Genomic DNA, 19,343 nt, shown 5'->3' on the forward strand with positions numbered 1-19,343 from the left:
ATTAAGCAAACTAAGCACGTGCTTAGGGGCAACAGCCCCAAAGGGGACACCACAAGGTTGAGAATATGGCTTCGTTAGTACAGTATGTGTAAAGGAGGGAGGGGGCACCAAGATTTGTCAGTGCTTAGGGCACCAGTGAGCCTTAATCCAACACTGGGTTTCCCCAAGAACCGTTCCACAACTTCACCATCGCTGCTGCACCTTCAGGTACAAGCAGCGAAGTAACTTTTCAGGCGGCGTCGGAACAGAAGCGCCCGGCGATTGTGCAGGAGGGCGGACGGCGAAAGGGGCCAAACGGAGGCCCTTTTTTTTTTCTTTTTCTTTCCTTAACAAGACTCTGAAAATAATTGTCCCGGCGCTTTGCAAATCACAGGACTCGGCCAGGCTTAAGACACCCGCTGCTGCGGGCGTGTTAAATCTCTGTCCTCCCATTCTCCTTCCCTCTGGTCGACAACCATCTGGGAGGTCGCTGCAAGCCTTCCCACGTTGCCGGCTGGGTGTATCACCAACACGTTAGGCTTTGAGGGGCTACGGGCAGCGAAGCGAGCGACCAAAGCGCGCTCGCCCTCTCGACGCCGTCAGCCATATTGACGCGGCCAGCCGGGGTGGGTCCGGGAAAGGCACGCCCAGGGAAAGAGCCAAAGCCGCTGGAGCAACCGCGCCGCAGCAAAAGCCGCTCCACCCGCTTGAGGAGAGAGGACGCGCCTACGAGGTAAGGCCGCCGAGCGAACCTTCTCTCCGCAGGTTGCCTTGCGTTGGCGGGAAAGGAAAACGGGGGGCCGAAGGATCCGAAACAGTTTCGGGAAGCTCTCGCCTCCGAGACGGGAAAGGAGGAAAAAGCGCCGCGGGTGCTGGTGGTGGTGCTGGGGACGGACAAGGTTTTGCCCACAGGTGCCGTGGCGGGGGATTCCCACGCTGTGCTTCTCTCACACAGAGAATTTGGACTTTTTTTCGGGGTGGGATTTGCGCCTTCTTTTTTTTTCTTTTCTCCCTCAGTCTCCTTTGGGACAAACTTCGCGCTTGGCTTCCCGAAGGTTTGCGGAAGGGAGAAGATCTCACCCTCCCTCCCTCCGCGTCCCACGGGAGTTCAAGGAAACTTCTACCCCAGGAAGCGGGCGAAAAGGTGCCTCTTCCTGGAATCTGGATTTCCCGCGGCGGTTTGTTTTTGTTTGTTTTTTTGTCCTCGCGCGAAAAGCCCCTCTTGATTTAGGAAGACACCCCCCCTACACACACACACATCGCCTAGGCTTGGGTGGCGTCGCGCTGCTCTTCGGGTCCGCTTTTCAGAAGCGCGCCTACGTGAATTAGGCGAGCCTTTCATCTGGCTACTGAAACGGAAGAACTGAGCCTGCTGGTTTGATTTGATTGATCTCCCCTTTTCACCGGCCAGAGTGCGAACAAATAGAACTTCTGAACTTCCCTGTACGGTGAAAGTAAAGCTGGCGCTACCAGTACAAAAGGAGGCCATTTGTTTTCTGCGGGGGGCGGGGTGGTGGTGTTGTTGAACGAAAGGGGCTCTCTCTTCTCTCCCCTCTCCCCAAACATTGAGTCGCTGAAAAATACTGCGGGGTACATCGGACCTACATTTTAATTGATCAGAAAAGGTCTCCTTCCTTGTAGTCTTGAAGGGCACCAGAGAACAATTACCGATCTCTCCCCGCCACCCAGTTAAGATCCGACCCCTCCGTGTGTTCTAGTCCTATGTAGAATGGACGTCTGCAGCTTGCTTATTGAGGAATGGTCCTAATCAGATTGCAGCCATTGTCTTCTAAAGGGAGCCGACTTTGAGAAATACGAGCTATCAACTGGTGGCCCGAGAGGCTTAGCACAAGTTTTCCTTCCGAGGGGTTTCGTTGATTCTCTTGTTGCTCGGATACTGGCTTTAGATACCGCCCCTGAGAGTCAGTCTCTCTCTCTCTCTCTCTCTCTCTTTCTCGAGAATCTTGAAATTATAGCTGCTCTTATGGGTGTGGCTGGCAAAATGACCTTCTCTACTTACAATTGGACTCTTTTTTTTTTCTCTTCCCTACTGGGTGAGGCTGCTGGTTCTGTTTCTTTGTAAAGTGGTGGTGTTACTAAGTAATTATTGGTCATGAGTGAATCATTTTTGCTTACTTAACCTGCCTAAAGCTCCTTAACTCTATCATGTGTCTGAGTTGGTCCTCCTTTGTAACCCATTCTACCAGATCTCCTGGAAAGCAAAGAGGATACCCATCAGCTGCTGTATGAATATTTGGCCTTGGATCAACAGGAAAACCTCAGGAACCAAAAATGCCGAAGCCGGTGAGTAGAAACAAAGAGCTTTACTTTGTTTTATGATGTTTAATGTTTCATTAAAGTTTCCTTTAGTATGAGTTGTGGAAGTTATCATTAATAAATTGGCACTTGCATGTAAGATGTTCTTTAGGGGCCTTTTGAGTCTAAAAATGCAAAGAAATGTATAGTCTTTGATTAAAACTTAATGAAATTATACTATTAATTGGGGGGGGTTGTCTTCTGATTTGGAATCTATTCCATTTTAATTGGAGTAAACCTCCTTAATGTTATAAAACAACCCTGAATTGACAGGTATAAAATTGTCATCAAAGAAAACAGCTACATTTTTTTTTCCTGGCAAGAAATCTAGGGGGAGAGAGAAAGATTTGCATAGCATATTATAGATATGAGACAAAATAGATTAAACTATACAAACACAAACACATTTTATATAAATCTGACACACTTTGTGCTTGTATTTTGTCTAGCTAGATTTTGATGGTCCAAAATAAAATGAACCACTAATATAGTAGCTAATAGTATGAGATTAAATTTCTCTTGTGTTGTTACTAATGTGGAAAGAACTGATTGAGGCTTTGACAAGTGACATGGAGGTAAAAGGTACAGTTTTGGATTCTTAAGGATTTTTGACAATAACTAGCAGTTCCTACACAGGCTGGCTGCAGTGCTTTGATACAGTAAAAGGGAGTGGTACATTTTCAGCTTTCTTATTGATCTTTCCCCTCAACTTCCAATTCCTTGAGTGTCACTGTTAGCACCATTTTGCAGACTACACTTGAAGAATATGTTCCTTATTTCTCCGGTCAATTTTCTTCATGCTCTTACTTGGCAGATGTGCTTTTTTTTTTAGTTTATTAGAACATGAATATTCCCACCTATGGTTGTCCATGTATGAACTGCTTGTTGCAACTATAATAAAGTATATTGTTGTCCTAGACTTACATTGGCTTCCTGTTGTCTGTTGAAATGTAAAGATAAATAAGGACACCATACCATATAATTATCCTGAATTCTGCATAGCTTTTATGCATGCTCAAGTCTTGCAGGTAGATTGTATTCCTTTAATTTGTTATATGAATGTAAATTTCTTAAGAAAATTAAAGTTGGATCCTTTTAAGAAAAAAAGTTGATGTGAAGGAAATCCACTGTTTTCAGATAACAAATTGAGAAATTCAGTAAGATGTTTCATGTGTTTTATCAGTTCCTTCTGTGATTCTTCATTCAAAGAATGCTTTTTCCTTTATCTTTGATGTGGTTGATAATGTTATATTGTTTATTCTTTGGACCTGTAAGATAGTACAGATATTGATAATGCAAGAATGGATTCCACTAAAAAATCTGGACCTTGCTTTCTCTCTCCAGCACCCGTTGCACTGATTTACACTAATTGTATCTGGCATGCTTCTTCCTAAGTATCAGTGGCATTAGCTATTGTTCTTTATTGACTGACAGGAAAGAAGAGCCTATGTTCCTTTGACCATGTTTTTCTCTGTTTATTTGAGCAATGGGGAGTGTTGGTGGGGGAATCCCACTTTTTCCTCAAAATTAAAGACTTATGTTGAGCTCCCTAGATGATATTAAATAATTCAGCATACCCTTATGAAGGCTTCAACTGGTCAAATGTTTCTTTTCAGCCCAGTAATATGTACTGGAACACCTCTTATTGCATGAAATGTCATTTGATTATTATTTTAGAAATCATCTCATTTAATAGGATTTGCTGAATAACTGCATTTAGAATTTTAGCTTAGTCAGAAAACTTACAGCAATTAACAGCTGTGATTTTTTTTTCATTTGAAAATTGTATCCACTGCTTTTATGGTCAAAAACCAGAAAGTAGTAAAATAGTCTGTTCCGTGTCTAGTACACTATAAGCCATTTCTTGCCCTGAAAGATTAACTTCCAGAAGGTTGCCAGGCTAACCCAGGAATGGCTGGATTGTCATAGTCCAGAATAAGTATGGAACATTCTGTAAATTCTGCAGAAGTTTGATCTCCAGAATAGAATGTTTTGAACAGTCCTACTACAAGTAGTCCTCAATTTATGACTATAATGGAGCCTGCTCATCACAGTCATAAATCATGAGTCTTAAAATGAGTTGGTCACATGACCAACCCAATTTTATGACCTTTTTATAATGGCCATTACATTAATACAGCAATTGTAAAGTGGCTACTCTGGTCATTAAGTGAATGCCACAGTAGTTAAATGCTTTGCTATGGACATAGTTTTCAAAAAAACAAAAAAGGAAATGCTGATTTTCAGAGAAACAATTGTAAAATGTGACCATGTGACTGCAGGGCGCTGCAAATGACCATAAATGTGACTGTGATGCCAAGACTCAAAAGTACTACTGGGGAGATGGCCATTCACCTTTAAATCCAGGTCATAAGTAGCCCCAAGTTAGATCCTGCGTAATTTCAAATGGTCGCAAGTCAAGGACAACCTGTAAAAAAAAACTCTGGAGGGCAGGTTCTTCACATTTGTCATCCTGTAGTTCAAGTTGTAAACTTTTTTATATGCATGCAGATTAACAGGAGTGGTTGCTGTAGTTTCCCCCATATGACCTTGGACTGTGCATTTACACTGAATGGCTGCTGTTCTGAATTACTTTTCCACAAGTCACATGGAAGCCAAGAATGTGCTTCTCTAGCAAAATCGGTATCTAAAAAGCTGTTTAATAATGAACTTGGAATTCAGAAGGATGGCAGGGTTCATTAGCTTCACAAAAGTAGGTTTCTTCCAAGAAGATACTGCAGTATTTGTCTGTGTGCTTAAGGCTAAAGGAGCTGTTATTACGCAAACACAATATCTTGCTGTGCATTGGATTGCCGGAAAGTTCTATTAACTTTCCACAGAATGCTTACTCATTTTTTGCAATGACAGGGTCAGGGCCTGAGAGCCAGGAGATCATAGTTACTGTTATTCTAATCAGCTGGCTTAGAGAGATGCTGGGATATTGTACTGCAGTTCTCATTATCCTATCCTGGGATTATTATAACCTTTACTCTCTGTGACAAATGTACATAATGCTCTCTTCTTCCTAGGCTTCAGTTTTCTATGGCCACATTAAATGTCATGGAAATTTTAAAAAGAAAAAAAATATTAGACCATAAGAGAACTAGAGTTCCAATGTTACAAAGTTTTTTCCTGAATATTAGTTGCTTTTTAAGAATCACCGTGAAATGTTTACTTCTGACAAGCACACTACTTATGTAATTCTGAAAATCTATTAGCTATATTTGTATTAGCAAACAAAAAGGGCAGCACAATTCATGGAGGAGAAAGGACCTGGCTGATTCCTTAAATAATCATGGGCCACAAAGGAACACCTGGTGCATTGATCAGCCGTTCATTGGGTAGCAATGGAGCTGGCTCAGTCAATGAAGTCTGAAGCATTGCAGGTGTCAGCAGCTTGTCTTTTGGGGCAGAGATGCTAGCAGATTCTTCAGGCAGCAATTTTTAGTGGCAGGGACTTTTAAAAAACAACAGCAAGCTACAGAAGGCTGCTAGGAAGGCCATAGTATGTGCAGGCCTCTAATACAGCATACTAAATAGACTTGGTAATGTTAAAAAAAATCAGGCCCACTCCAAAACTTTGGAAGACTGGAAAAATTGAGCTAAAAGAGTCTGATGTTCAGGAGCATTTTGCTACTGCAATTTCTACTTTTTTAAAAAAAATTGCAGGCATTAAATGGATGCAAAGATACAGCTTTGATCCAAAGATAAAATAATCATTTAATAAGGTGAAGATATAATGGTTTTGTGTGTTCATAACATACCTCTTATAAGATTTTTTGTATGCTGACAGGTTCAGTAAGATGGGCCCATGGAGACTGTAATAATTAAAACTATGACTTTAGAAAAAGGAAGATAAATATGGTTTCACAACTGCTGCTTTTTGTGTTTCTACCCATAGAAGTTTTTTGATAGATAATTAGCAAGTTAGCACCTTAACTTTGAGTGACAATGTTAAGGTACTCAGATTTTTTTTGTATTTTATTTTTTAGAAGGCCTGGGGGTTCCATTTATCTTTCCTTCCTTTTTTAAATTTTGTATTTATTAATTTTCTTCAAATTCTAATTTTATTCCCAAGTCTAAAGTATTTAATATACTTTATTTCTTAAACAATTTTCTAAGTATCTTTATTTCCATATTAGACAAGGTAATCAGTTAGCAAAGGGATCTTTTCTGCAATTCTAGTTTAGAAATTATGGATTAGAGGTTAGAAAGTTGTGTGATACTGAGGAAACCATGGTTTTAAAAGACCACACAACATAGGAAGCCAACCAACATTCCCAAGTTCTGACATTAGATATACTTAACATCATTACTATTGAAATCAAAACTAACACTGCCAGTTCTGTAATGCTGCAGTCTACTTGCTGCAATGATTAGGAATATTATATAGAGTTCTTATTGTTAAACCTTTGAGTATTGTGCATCTGGATAAAAGTTACAAAGAAAAATCAAATGTATGAAGCAATTGAAGTAAATCCTCTCCAGGTAAAATTGGAACTCATAATGTTGATATCACCTAGCCTAGGAATGAAATTCTTCAGGAAGAGAAACTAACTTGAGAATACCAAGAACTCAATACTGAGCTACATATATTCTTCACAATGGGAAAATTTTAATACATGTGGATTTTATCTGGTGTGGGGAGTGATAAGGGTCATAAGAAAAGCTCTTTGAAATTATTCATGTAGATAAAGCGGTTAGAGAGGTTTCTTTTCTCAAAATACTAGATGTGGAATCTACTTAAGGTTTTTCATAAGGCTGAATGATTGAGAAACAGAAGTACTTAAGACAATACATACTATAGTTAACTTTCTCTATGAACATATTCTTTATAAATCTTCAGCTGGTCATTGTGAGAAATAAGTTACTGGATTAGATAAATCTTTGCTCTGATCCAGAGTGCAGTTTTTGTTTTCTTATGTGTAGGTTAGGTGAACACCCATGGCCCTCCAATAAATTTATAGGAAAGTTTATAATTGGTGTGTTTTTCTTAATATTTAAGTATAGTAAGTAGATATGAACTTGGAGTGATTTATTTTGATTTCTTTTATAGCCACAATTCAAGTTAATGTTGAATTCAGTATCTTTATTAGTACTTTCTCAAGTTCAGTTGCTATATCTTTAAATATGCTCTTGCGGTTTTCTGCCACCATCATATATTTCCACTGCTCCTTCACCTCTTGATGCTGAATGGTCTGCGCTGATAAAAAGAAACTGCCCCCCTCTACAATCAAAAGGCTTTCTACACTTCTCAATCAAGCAGCATAAAGCAATACAGTGAATTTGCTAATCAGGCTCTGTGATAGGGTTCTGTTTCAATGTGACCTCCTGGACTTTATGTCTAAGTTACACAAGAATGTTCTGTGGGCTGAGGAAAAGTTCCTTCATCTAATCAACAAAAGCTGCTTACAGTATGTTCTTAACCGTGCCCGAGTTAGATTTATCACCTGACATTTAGAAAAAGTTTTTTCCTAGTCTTCCCCTCCATTCTGCTGCTAATTAATGCTAGGAAGCCAGAATGCTGACGTGTTCTGAAATGTATTGTAAAAGGAGACAAGAGGCACTGATTTTTATATTATGATGAATGTGAGGCTAGTACTAAGATTTGTAAGCATGGCTGAATACTTCATGCTGTCCAGGCTCAGCTTTCTACCTAACTAGTAATTAGGCAGTTCTTTGACAGGTTAATTAGAAAAGGAAAAGAACCATCATAGGGGATTACCCTGTTTTAAACATATTAGTCACCTACTAGTTTCAGTGGAGAAAAGATGGGGATCATTTATCTGTTTCCTTCAGTTCTGTGGTTCCTATCTAGTACTTAGCTAAGTGACCTAGGATTAGACCTGCTATTGCACGTGGACCTGACCATTAGCACCTTACAGTTCTTTTAGATTGCCCTGAAGAATATGTGTATCCTAGATCAACATAGCAAGGTGTCTGAAACAGACACCTACATACCCCATTGATCTATTTTTGTAAGTTGTAGAGTGACTTACATATGGCAGCAGGCTGCAAAATAAACGTTGATTTCTTGAGCTTCTCCCCTCACCCCCGAAATGCTCTTTAAGCCATCCTACGATACTATTATGTAGCTATATCAAACCATAGGCTGAAGGGTAAGATTCTTAATGCATCCTTGTGCTAGTCCTTAATGATTGAATATATTCAATACTTATTGAATTGTTTTAAATTTGGTCTTAAGCCTATTCTAATGCATAAAGCTAGAAAAAAGCCAGATTTAAAAGTAAGTAATCGGTGACAAAAAAAATGAAACCTAAAATTCTCATACCAGTAGCGAAATGCAGACCATGGTTTCCTATTTTTTTTTTCAAGAATTGCAAGCTATTCTTTTATTATCTTGTCTTACTTCTAGAAGTAGAATATAATACAGAGAAGGGGAATGACTGAAGTTTCCACCAAGCTTCTGTAACATCGAATTTGCATTCTTTATGAATTATGCAAATTAGGAAATGTGTGTGATCTCTTGTTTTGCGGAAATTATTTTGCTAGTTGAGGATATAGCAAGGACTCTTACGCTTCACAGACCATTTGTCTATACACAGCTACTTAAAATTTTTGAGTTTCAATTGATATCAGGAATCACGTAAGAGAAAGCAGCTTTACTTAAAGAACATGAAAGCCGAGCTTTTGAGTTGAGAAACAAAATAATGATATTCAAACTAATACAAGTATTTTCTACATTTCCATGGAATTGTAACTTGTATTCAATCCTGTTTATATCCTTAGATGTTGGGTGATAATTGAATTGCAGATAAAAGAGAAACAGGAAAAGGGATAATTTTTTTCCCCTAAGAATGTAGAAAAGGCATTTTTTTCTCTTGCTTTGTTTTTGGACATGAGGGAGAGTGATTACTTTGTTATAGATTAGCCATGTGTATCTTTTTATGTGCATGTAAGTTACTATTGCTTTGAAATAAACAGCAAGTTGGAATGGGATAGGAAAGCTTATTAATCAATTCTGTTGCAACAGAAGCTGGCCAATTTAACTTATAATGATATTAATTCAGCAAATCTAAGAGCTAAAGGCTAAACTACAGAAAATATAAAACTTTATAGAATTATGAATAGTAACAATTATTTCATTAGATTGAATGGTAATGTAATTAATTCCAGTTTAAATTAACATTATATTAAGGTCAATTTTAAAAAAATTCTCATACCAGTAGCAAAATGCAGATTTCTTTCTGGATCAGGCCCTCTAGCATTTGACGCATTACTAATTGGTTCTTGAATGATACTGTGAATGAGACGTATTTAAAAATATCAACATATTTCTTAAAACATTATTTTTCTTGCCCATAAATTATAACATCAGCCTCAAACCTATCCTGATATACCTTCCCCTGAATATTAAAATTGCATTGTTGGGATAGGTAGAAACAAATCACCTGACTAAGCTGGAAAGAAAGAGAGGGGGAGAGGAAATTTCTCACAATTGAAGTTCGTGCGGGTGAATATAATTCTAATCACCTTCTAAAGAAACACTTCAATAGTTATTTGGACTGGTTATTGGGCTGGTAGGCATAACTTGATGTTACCATCTTTATATCATTATTTGTTTTCCATTACATTTTATATTTTAGGTTATGTCAGAGCATTAGCAAAATCTTAGGAGAATATACCCAGTGGAAAGCTTGGGAAAAACTGAACAGTTGATTGTGGTACCAAAAAGAAATATAGGTGTTCTGGAACATGTAAATAGTATTCGAAAACGATGCTACATTATTGTCTCAAATATTCCATTTCTAGTAAACCTGATTTAAAATAAAATTTTCATTACTATTCTTGAACTCTGTTTTCTCAACATACAACCCTGTCCCTCCAAGTCTTCATCTTTCTTGTTGTAGTTACCTTTTTTGGTCCTTATTTAATCTTTTACCTGTATTTAGACTTCTTGCTGGGCTAATAAATCAGTTGGTTTACTTTGGATTTAGCATGTGGATATTGTGAATTGTATACCACTTTGTGTGTGTGTGTGTGTGTGTGTGTGTGTGTAAATGTACACACATATATACATATTGTGTCACTGTGTGTATACACACATACACAATATGTACGTGTGTAAACCAAATTGCTATGGCTTGTTTAGTGCAATATGTCAAGATTAATTAATACTATTAGCAGAATGTCAGTTCACAAGTAAACTTGACTTCACTGTGACCTTTTTGCTGATTTCACGAAGAAGGTTCTATTCTGTGAATTCAGATCAGAGAAGGGAGGGTGACCTTTGGGATAAAATGTGATATTTTAAACATGATCTTTAACTTGTATAATAACACAGATTATGTTCCTGGGAACAAGAGTACTCATAAAAAGACAGTTTGTTGTTTTTCTTTAAGTGTCACCCCAAAATATGAACTTCTTTGGTCTATTTCCAGTATTTAATAGATACAGAGATTGCTCACCTTTCTTCTTGCAAAGACACATATATAAACTTTTGGAACTTGGTATAAAACAGTTACTCAGCCCTAATAGTTCTGTCATCATTTAAAAAAATCTTAAGTGCCAATTTGCATACAGCTGTTAAAACAAAGCAATCTGCTTGGGAAAGACAGTTGGTACAACTGCTACTTTTCTCTTTGTCCTTTTCAGTTTCTGCAACATAGAAACATGAATCATCTGTCACCCTAATTGGACAATGATAACCCAATGAGCATAAATATATGCAACATAATTCAGCCTTGATTGCTTTAATTGCTTATATTCTGTGGTGAGTTCTGCAACCTGTTTCACCCAAGTTTAGCCCTACTTTGTGAACCAAGGCCCACCAAAATAGACTAATCCTCTTTCCAAAACTGTACAGCATACACCCAAACTTTGCCCCAAAGAATTAGAGGATTAACTAATGAAGAAAAATTATTCTTGCATAAGGAGATGATGTTGGATGTAGCTCATTATCTAAAATAGTGCAAATGTCAACAATTTAAAAAAGTGGGAGACTCTTAAGAACTCCTCTGTCCTATCCTTTTCAAAATGGCACAAATGCTATAGCTGCCACCTAATATAAGTAGAATAATAAACACAGGAATGAATTAAAGCATATTGCTTCAATTGCTTAGAAGAAGTAGAAAGCTTATAGCAGCTTTTAGAAAAAAGCGAGCCTCTTCTTATGCATGCAAACCCAAAAGGAAATTTAAAGATAAAGAAATAAAAATGCATTTTTAATTGCATTATGGACATTATTATGTAATATTTTAAATAGATCTTTAAGCCAATCTTCCACAACCTACAGATATTTTGATCCGATTCTTATGGTTAACAGTTTTTTGTTTTTGTTTATTGTGCTAACATTTCAGGCTGTTTGCTTTTTCAAAAGATTAAAATAACCTTGAAACTAGACAGTATGTAGCATTTTCTTTTCTAGATTTTAGTTATGATAGTTTAAGTTACAATGTATAAGAATTATAAAAGGTTTAAACAACTTTGGTTGCCCAGGGCTAAATAACATCAGGGTTTTTAAGCGATAAAGATCAAAGTTCAAACTGTAGTTTGTGATTTTACACTCATATCACTTGTTTTCTGCTGACCACGGAACACTGCAAACAAGTAATATTTCTGTAGCTAAAAGGTTTAGATTATTAAAATACACTCAAGCAGCAAAGTTATTTTTTTATAATTCCTTTTAAAATATTGTATTACTTAATATGATTAAACATATAAAACCATGAGATTGTGAGTAAATCACAAGAAGTTCAGTAATGGTGCATAAAATATATAAAGGTAGAATTCTCAGTGAAAATAAAGAGAACATTCTTGTCAAGTATAAACTTTGCACAGAATGTGTCTGTGGCTACTTAACTCCAATGTTCAGATGACCTGTTTTCTACAGTTTTTCATATTCTTGGAATTTAAAGCACTGTTGAGATGAAATGGCTTTACAGCCATTATTATCTGTAGTAAGATTTTATAGTAGAGAACAATCTGTTACCCCAGAATCCTGTGCAATCCCTGAAAGTCTTGTGTGCAACTACTAGAGCTCTAAAATTGTGTAATGTTTAATCTAACAGAAGTGGATATGTGTTATAAATACAGGAGTGGGAAGTAATTCTTTTTAGTTGCATATAGCAGAAAATATTTTTGTAGGTAACAGCTTCTAAGCTACTTGGCTTATTCCCCCAACATTGATAGGGTTGTATAGACCCAGGAGGGAATAATTAGCCAACTATAGGCTAGACTGAGCATTGCATAATAACTTAGAAGTGGCCATTGGAAATGGCCTTCTGTTTTCTGCTTTGCATAGAGCTAGTACTAAAATTTTTGATTTCTTAATCTTTTGTGTTTCGAATGGCAAATAGTTTATTTTCTTTTTCTTGTATAATCCTTATTAAATAAGTTTTCAATAGAATAAAAACAATAAAAATTTTGAATCGTGAAAAAGAATAGGGAAAAAGAAATAAAGCAAAAAGCATAGAAAAGAAAATGAAATTCTTTTGTGTTTTAAGTGGCAAATATTTTGTTTCTTTTTCAAGAAAATAATTTCAGCAAAGAAAAAAGCATATGGCAGAAATAGTGGATTACCAATGGAGCAGTTACTTAGTTTGTGTTATTAATAGAAGTTAATGAAAGAAAGAAGCTGTTTTGTGTTAATGACCATAACATGCATGAATTTTCAGAACAGAATAAACAGTTTGAGTTTTCTAGTCTACTTCAATGCCCCTACAAGTGGTCATCCAATTTTCATATCCAGTATTAGATAATATTCATTATATGAATATGAATTTACATTTATATAATAATACTTGCTTTCCCCGATTTTTATCTGACTTCGATCAGCTTCCAGGTAATCAGAACTGGAAGGTATTATTTTGTGCCTCCCAGGTTTTTGTTAATAGCTGCGTGCATACATGGATCTATGAGTTGCATATAGAGCATCCAGGAAGAAGGCAATAATAATAAAATATTACAGGTAGTCTATGATTTACCAGTCACTTAACAAATGTTAAAAGTTACAATGGATTTGAAAAAAGTTAACAATCAGTTCTTGAAGTTATGACTGCCGTACCACCCCAGCAGTCACATGATCTCATTTCAGATGTTTAGCAACCAGCTCCCATTTATGACTGGTTGCAATGTCCCATGATCATGTGATCATATTTTGGAATGTTTTTTGCCATTTTCCATTAGTAAGCTGAATTCAGACTTATGACCATGTGGTTCACTTAACAATCTGGTGGCTTGCTTAACAGACATTGCAAAAACAATTGTAAAATTGAGTCCGGTCACTAAACTTATGACTACAGCAACGTACAGCCAAAATCCAGCATCAATAAGGTCATAAATCAAGGCCCGTGTACAGTATTCTCATACTCGTTCTGTGTACTAGTGCAGCGGTCTCCAACCTCTGAGCCAGGATCGACTGCATCCAGGCTTTAGAAATGGTGGGCAAGCGAATGCACATCCCCCTTTGCCACAATCAAATGGAGCTGTGCCCACACTTGCCAGCCAATTGCGTGGAACTATCCCTTCTCCCTCCCTCCCCCCCCCTCCTCAAAGCCAGAAAAGTTGTGGAACTCTGTACAAGTGTAAAAGTATTTCATTGATAAGTACAAATTAATTTTACACTGCCAAAAGCACTAATTGCTGTTTTCTCTACCATGTTGGTAGCCATGCAAATATTCTTTCTGTGACCTTTAATACAGTCTTCATCAACCTAATGCCCTTAAGTTGTGGTGGTGAGCATTAATCATCCAGCCAACGGGGAGTTAAAGTCCAATAGTATTGTGGGGCATTTGAGAAGACCACTCATATATTAATTATGCACACCCTAGCATGTTTGAGTTTATAGAAGAGCAGACCTCAATCTTCTGAAATTAAAGAAGATTGAATGAATCATTTTAAAATATGTTTTTCATTGAGAATAGGAAAAAAATGGATGTGCCCAATAATATCTTTACATTATCCATATATCAGATCAAAAGATAAAGATGTGGTTGTCCCGATATAAATCTATTAATCTTTTACTAGAACCATACATTTAAGTACCTAAGTACATTTAAGTACCTAAACGATATGGTTGGTAATGTTTGAAAGAAACATTGAAAAATGTAAACTAATAGGTTAATCTTAACATGCAGTGGAATCCATGGAATTTAATGTGCTTTGTTATAAACCGCTAACAATACTGATAACTAATAATAGAACAAGAAATGACCACTACAAATTGCCAGTCATTTGTTTTGCAGAATGGTATTGTTAATTGTCTTCATGGCAAACATTCTTCCTTGATTGCATAAGTTAAGTTACTTTTGGCTTCCGAATAGGTAAGAAACCTGGCATCAGTCTTTCAATGTTTGGACTAGTTGTCTTACCATATGTGGTATTCAGTATTAAATAGTATTCAACATTCAAAAAAGAAGTCAGACATAGATTTTGAACCTAGAATGATCAGTTTTAATATTTTGCTAATGCATTGATTTTAGCCAGAGTCATGTACTAGAGATAAATGACAACATGAAACAAACTTTATGTATCAGATTTTCAAATTAACATACTTTCCTGTAACTATCTATAAACTGGGAAATTATTGGGACTATTTATTTCCTTATGCATTGTTTTAATTTTTTCTTCTAGGTCAATGTTCGAGTTATCACAATGGATGCAGAACTGGAGTTTGCTATCCAGCCTAACACTACAGGGAAGCAGCTGTTTGACCAGGTTAGTGTAAGCATGCATAAAAAAAATTTTTTTTTAAAGAAAGAAATTGCAGGTGAGAATTTGATTTCTGACCAAACAGAAAACCTTGAAATCATGAATACAAAGAAAACCAAACTACCTCCTATGTTGTTAACAGATATAGGTTCAATAAATGTGGTAGTTGACATTTCCCTTGACATTCTATTTAACATTAAAGTAGTTTTTTGACTTTTCATTGTTGTATTTTCATAATGAGATTACTACGATATCAGCTAACAAAAGTTCTGCTGTGTCCTGTAATATATTTCTTATAGATAAAAAGACAATATGCATCCGTGTCTTATTCCCCTTCCTATTCTGAGGCATTTCATTTTCCCAGATTCATTTCTTGTAGCAATTTCTTACTCATTGTAAAGGTTGCTCAGAACACATAACACAGATAAGTTATGACACATCATTAGCTTGAATATTACTAATGTACTGTCACCATCTACAAATCAAAGGCCTTGTACTGAACAGAACAAATTTAAACCTCTTAATATCATTTGTACTTATTACTTATCTTACATTAGCTATCCTATCATGTATCCATCTGCCTTTTTGGAAACTTGTCTGTTTATTCCACATAAAACTTCATTATTCTTCATAGGAGCTTAAGCAAAATGTTGTTTTATTTTTTTAAAAAAGTACCATGGATTTTTTTTTGCTTCTTTTTCATCTCTCCTTCATAAGTATCTTTACCTTAGCTGTATATTTTCCTGTGATTTTTCCAAACCTCAAGTTGTGTTGTTAATTTTTCTTTTATTCATTATCTATTGATATTTTTGACTGAAATAGAAGGAGTTAGGAACCATATGCAGTCCACTTTGTTGTCTATATTATCTTGATTTAAAATAATCTATTAGCTTTTCCTTTTACACCATTGGGGTAGAATGGCATGTTTATTGGATGTTTACTAAGTGAAAATACTGAATTAAAATTCTGAGAAAGAAATCCTAATGCATTTGCTTGGGGTTCCAATTAGAATGACATAACAATGACATTAAATACTTGATTATTAGTCTCTGTCACATAATTCTTCTTTTATAACAGGAGCAATATATGTTTATTTTATTAGATGCTAGGAAATAAAATCAGTTCCAGTGGGTGCAATCTGAAATGTTCCAGAATGATAAAGAGAAAGGAGTAGACAAGTAACTTTACAAGCTTGTTTAAAAAGGAGCTTATAGGACATGTTTCTAGATAGCTAAACAACATATAAAGTAGACAGTCAAGCAGGCATACTAGAGTTGAGCTGGAAACGCATATCAGGATAGTTCTGTTAAATTGATAATTTCATACAAATATCTTGAGAAGTGCTTTGCTAGAGAATAAAGGTGGATATGAATCCTGTGGACTACATTCAATTTGTGAATAAAAAGATTGAAAAGTTACATAGTTCTTCTGTCCTGTTTTTTATTTCTGATATAATTGGCAACTCTGCACATTGATACATCTTGTTTTTAGTTATCATAGAGTATATCCACACTACCTCCTTAATCTGCCCTGTTTTTGTATTCATGGCAGCTTGGCTCTGAAATGGATTCAGAAAATCCTTCCCAGACTAAGATTCTTTAACAGCAATTTGCAAGATGTTCAGTCTAGACTACTATCATGTTCTGATTGGACAATTCTGCTGCTGTGCCCTCCCACTTTTTGGTTTCAGAAAAGCCAATTTGGCCAATTACTTGCCTTTCTGGATATATATACTGTATATACTTTCATGTACACATGTGTACAGCCACAAATATTGGCAAAGTTAAATTAGTTTTATATATATAAAGTTTTCGTGGGTACTTACATGTATGGTATTCAGCTTTGTTCGGGTATTTTCTTACGTCATTATAGTTGTGCTTTTAAAGTTGTAGCAACGTTTTGACAGAAGCCTGATAATGGCAGATGAGATTCTGCCGAAACGTTGCTACAACTTTAACAGCACAACTATAATGACGTGGGAAAATACCCGAACAAAGCTGAATACCATATATATAAATACCCGTGAAAACTTAAGAATGAAGGGGTGTGTGTGTGTGTACACACACACACACACACATATTGCAGGCATGACTTTTTTTTGCTTTTTTCCTGATTTTCCTGAATAACACCTGCTACAGATTCTTTTACAACAGGTTTTCCTTGCTAATTTAATAACTATAAAACTTGCCTTACTTCCCCTATTTGAAATTCAGCAGGATTTGTGGGGGTATTTAATTATTATTTTTATTATACTGAGCTACCTACTTTTTCTCAATGTTTTCTGGTGCATTTATTTTCCAGCCCAAGTAAATAACAATCAGAAAATCATACATATCAGCATAGCTGTCCCTGAAATGTGCCTTGAAGGAAGCAGTTCCCAACATTTTTTTTCTTTTTTTTAATTTTTACAATCTTTATTTTGGAATTCAAGCTTATGCCCAATAACTTTTTTTTTCATTTTTACCTTCCTTATATCAATTTCTGTTTCCTACCTGAAATGAAACCAAATGATGCACTTCATCGTGTTATCATATAGATGTCAGGATTCCAGCAATTACTCTAATTAAATCATGATTCTCGGGCCAACCTTCAAAAAACTTCAAAGGATTCATTAGAGGTGACATACTGGTACTACCCTGTATGAAGCCAACTCTGGCATACCTAATGTACAGTCACCTCTGACCCTGTTTTCCCCCTCCACCAAGTGTCTCATAAATCAGATTCTCCAATTGAACACGTTCACAGGCTGGGTGTCATCATTCAGTTCTCCAATTAAATATATTCATGGGCAAAAACTCTGGTATTTTAGTTACGATCTTTTAAAGATAAGATTTGGAATGTACTTTTGCTTTTAACTGCTCCTTCCTCCTCCCCCCCCCTTTTTTTGGCAACTACTAAAACAGGCATAGGAATGTTTTATGAGTTGACAATTGACCTCATGGTTGCATAGTTGTTTTATGATGATTATTGCTAATTAGAAGTTGGAAGAGACTTTATCTTAAATTAAATACAGTACCAGAGGGAAACTACAGCTACTAGATTATTGTTTGGCTGGAGGCAAGTTAGTCAAGCTATCTACAATTTGTTCAAATTGGTGAACAGATCAGAAAAAATAATTAAGCCAAAAGCAATTGTCATGAACTGTAAGCAATTGGAACATTGTCGATGCAATTAAATATTCACTTGATACAAAAATAAATTGATAATGCTAAAGTAAAAAATTCAACAGTAAGAGAGACCGCATAAAAATGTAATTAATTTTTTTTTAAAAAATGCATTATTTTGAACCTAATTTTCTGCTTTAGCCATTGATTTCTCAAGGTAGGAAGATCCCCTGAAGGCTTCCATATCAGTATACAAAATCTCTCTTGCTTATATCCCTACTATCATTGTTCTTCAGATTCTACAAATGTGAATCATTCTTCTGTTGCACAAAAATCTCCTTTCTATTTTGGCTGCTTACAGGAAAACGGCATTCCTCTGGCTTGTAGCTGCTCTACTCTTCTTCCCGTTTCTCTGAATCATGTTTATGAGCCACACTAAGGCACTCTGGTTGAGAGCTCTGTGTTTTTCATCTTTTTGCAGGGGCTGGCCCCTATTGCTTGCCAGGTTTATTAACAGTATGGGTGAACACCATTTCTGGAAGATGGGAGCAGACAGTGTCACCCACATATACCCAATCACAAATTCTCCACTTACAGAACTGCATTTTCCTACTGTTGAAAAGGCCGGCCATAAGACACTTTTTTTTAGTGCCATTGTAACTGTGAATGGTTGTAAGTCAAGGACTACCCTTATAAATAGTTAATAGCAATTTCACCAAGTTCCTCCAGTTTTCTAGAATTAGGTTGTTGATCAGGAGCCCCAGTTAATTCCTCCAAAAATTTGAAACTATGGAACATCAGAAGATGTATATTTTTAGGCCACACAGCTGCACGGGGTCAGGAAAATAAATGTTTTGAGTTTTAAGAGGTGATGAATGGGCAGCAACATATGGTTGCCCTCCATTGCTGCTCCCTTAATGCTTCCTTAATTCAAACATATATTTTCCTGAACCTATGTTGCTAGATTCAAGTCCAGGAAAAGGGCATTGTTTATATAGAAAATAACAAATAGCTACAAAATGGAGGCAACCATAATATAGAAATATAACTTTGACATCAAAAATAATCTTCCACCATGCATATTTAATTATGGTGCATTAGTCTTCATTGATTTATGAAAGATGCCGTATTCAAACAATATTGTCATATTTTATTAAGGTGTTTTCATTATTCAAAAATATAGTATGGATTCAAACTGAATTTTCCTTGGGCAAGACTCTGAGCCTAATGGGGTTACTATTATAAATAATATAACAATACTATTAGAAATGA

At 36.2% G+C, this 19,343-nt stretch overlaps 1 protein-coding gene across 3 annotated transcripts in view; it reads left to right on the forward strand.

Annotated features, from left to right (window-relative positions):
- Window positions 1-209: 209 nt before the first annotated feature.
- Window positions 210-19,343, forward strand: part of EZR (ezrin) — a 39,036-nt gene continuing 19,902 nt past the window's right edge. Inside the window, exons 1-3 of one of the 3 annotated variants that reach the window (XM_026705073.2) lie at window positions 210-712; window positions 2,187-2,283; window positions 14,890-14,973. In XM_026705073.2, the coding sequence (XP_026560858.1) occupies window positions 2,272-2,283; window positions 14,890-14,973 (96 nt within the window). In that variant the 5' untranslated portion in view covers window positions 210-712; window positions 2,187-2,271. Of the gene's footprint in view, window positions 1,423-2,186; window positions 2,284-14,889; window positions 14,974-19,343 lie in introns of all 3 variants that reach the window. The other 2 variants (XM_087938864.1, XM_087938866.1) reach the window with 2 other exon arrangements.

The sequence above is a fragment of the Pseudonaja textilis genome, chromosome 1 (assembly GCF_049901715.1).
Source record: "Pseudonaja textilis isolate UNSWEBS1 chromosome 1, rPseTex1.2, whole genome shotgun sequence".
In the NCBI taxonomy this organism is placed as follows: domain Eukaryota; kingdom Metazoa; phylum Chordata; class Lepidosauria; order Squamata; family Elapidae; genus Pseudonaja; species Pseudonaja textilis.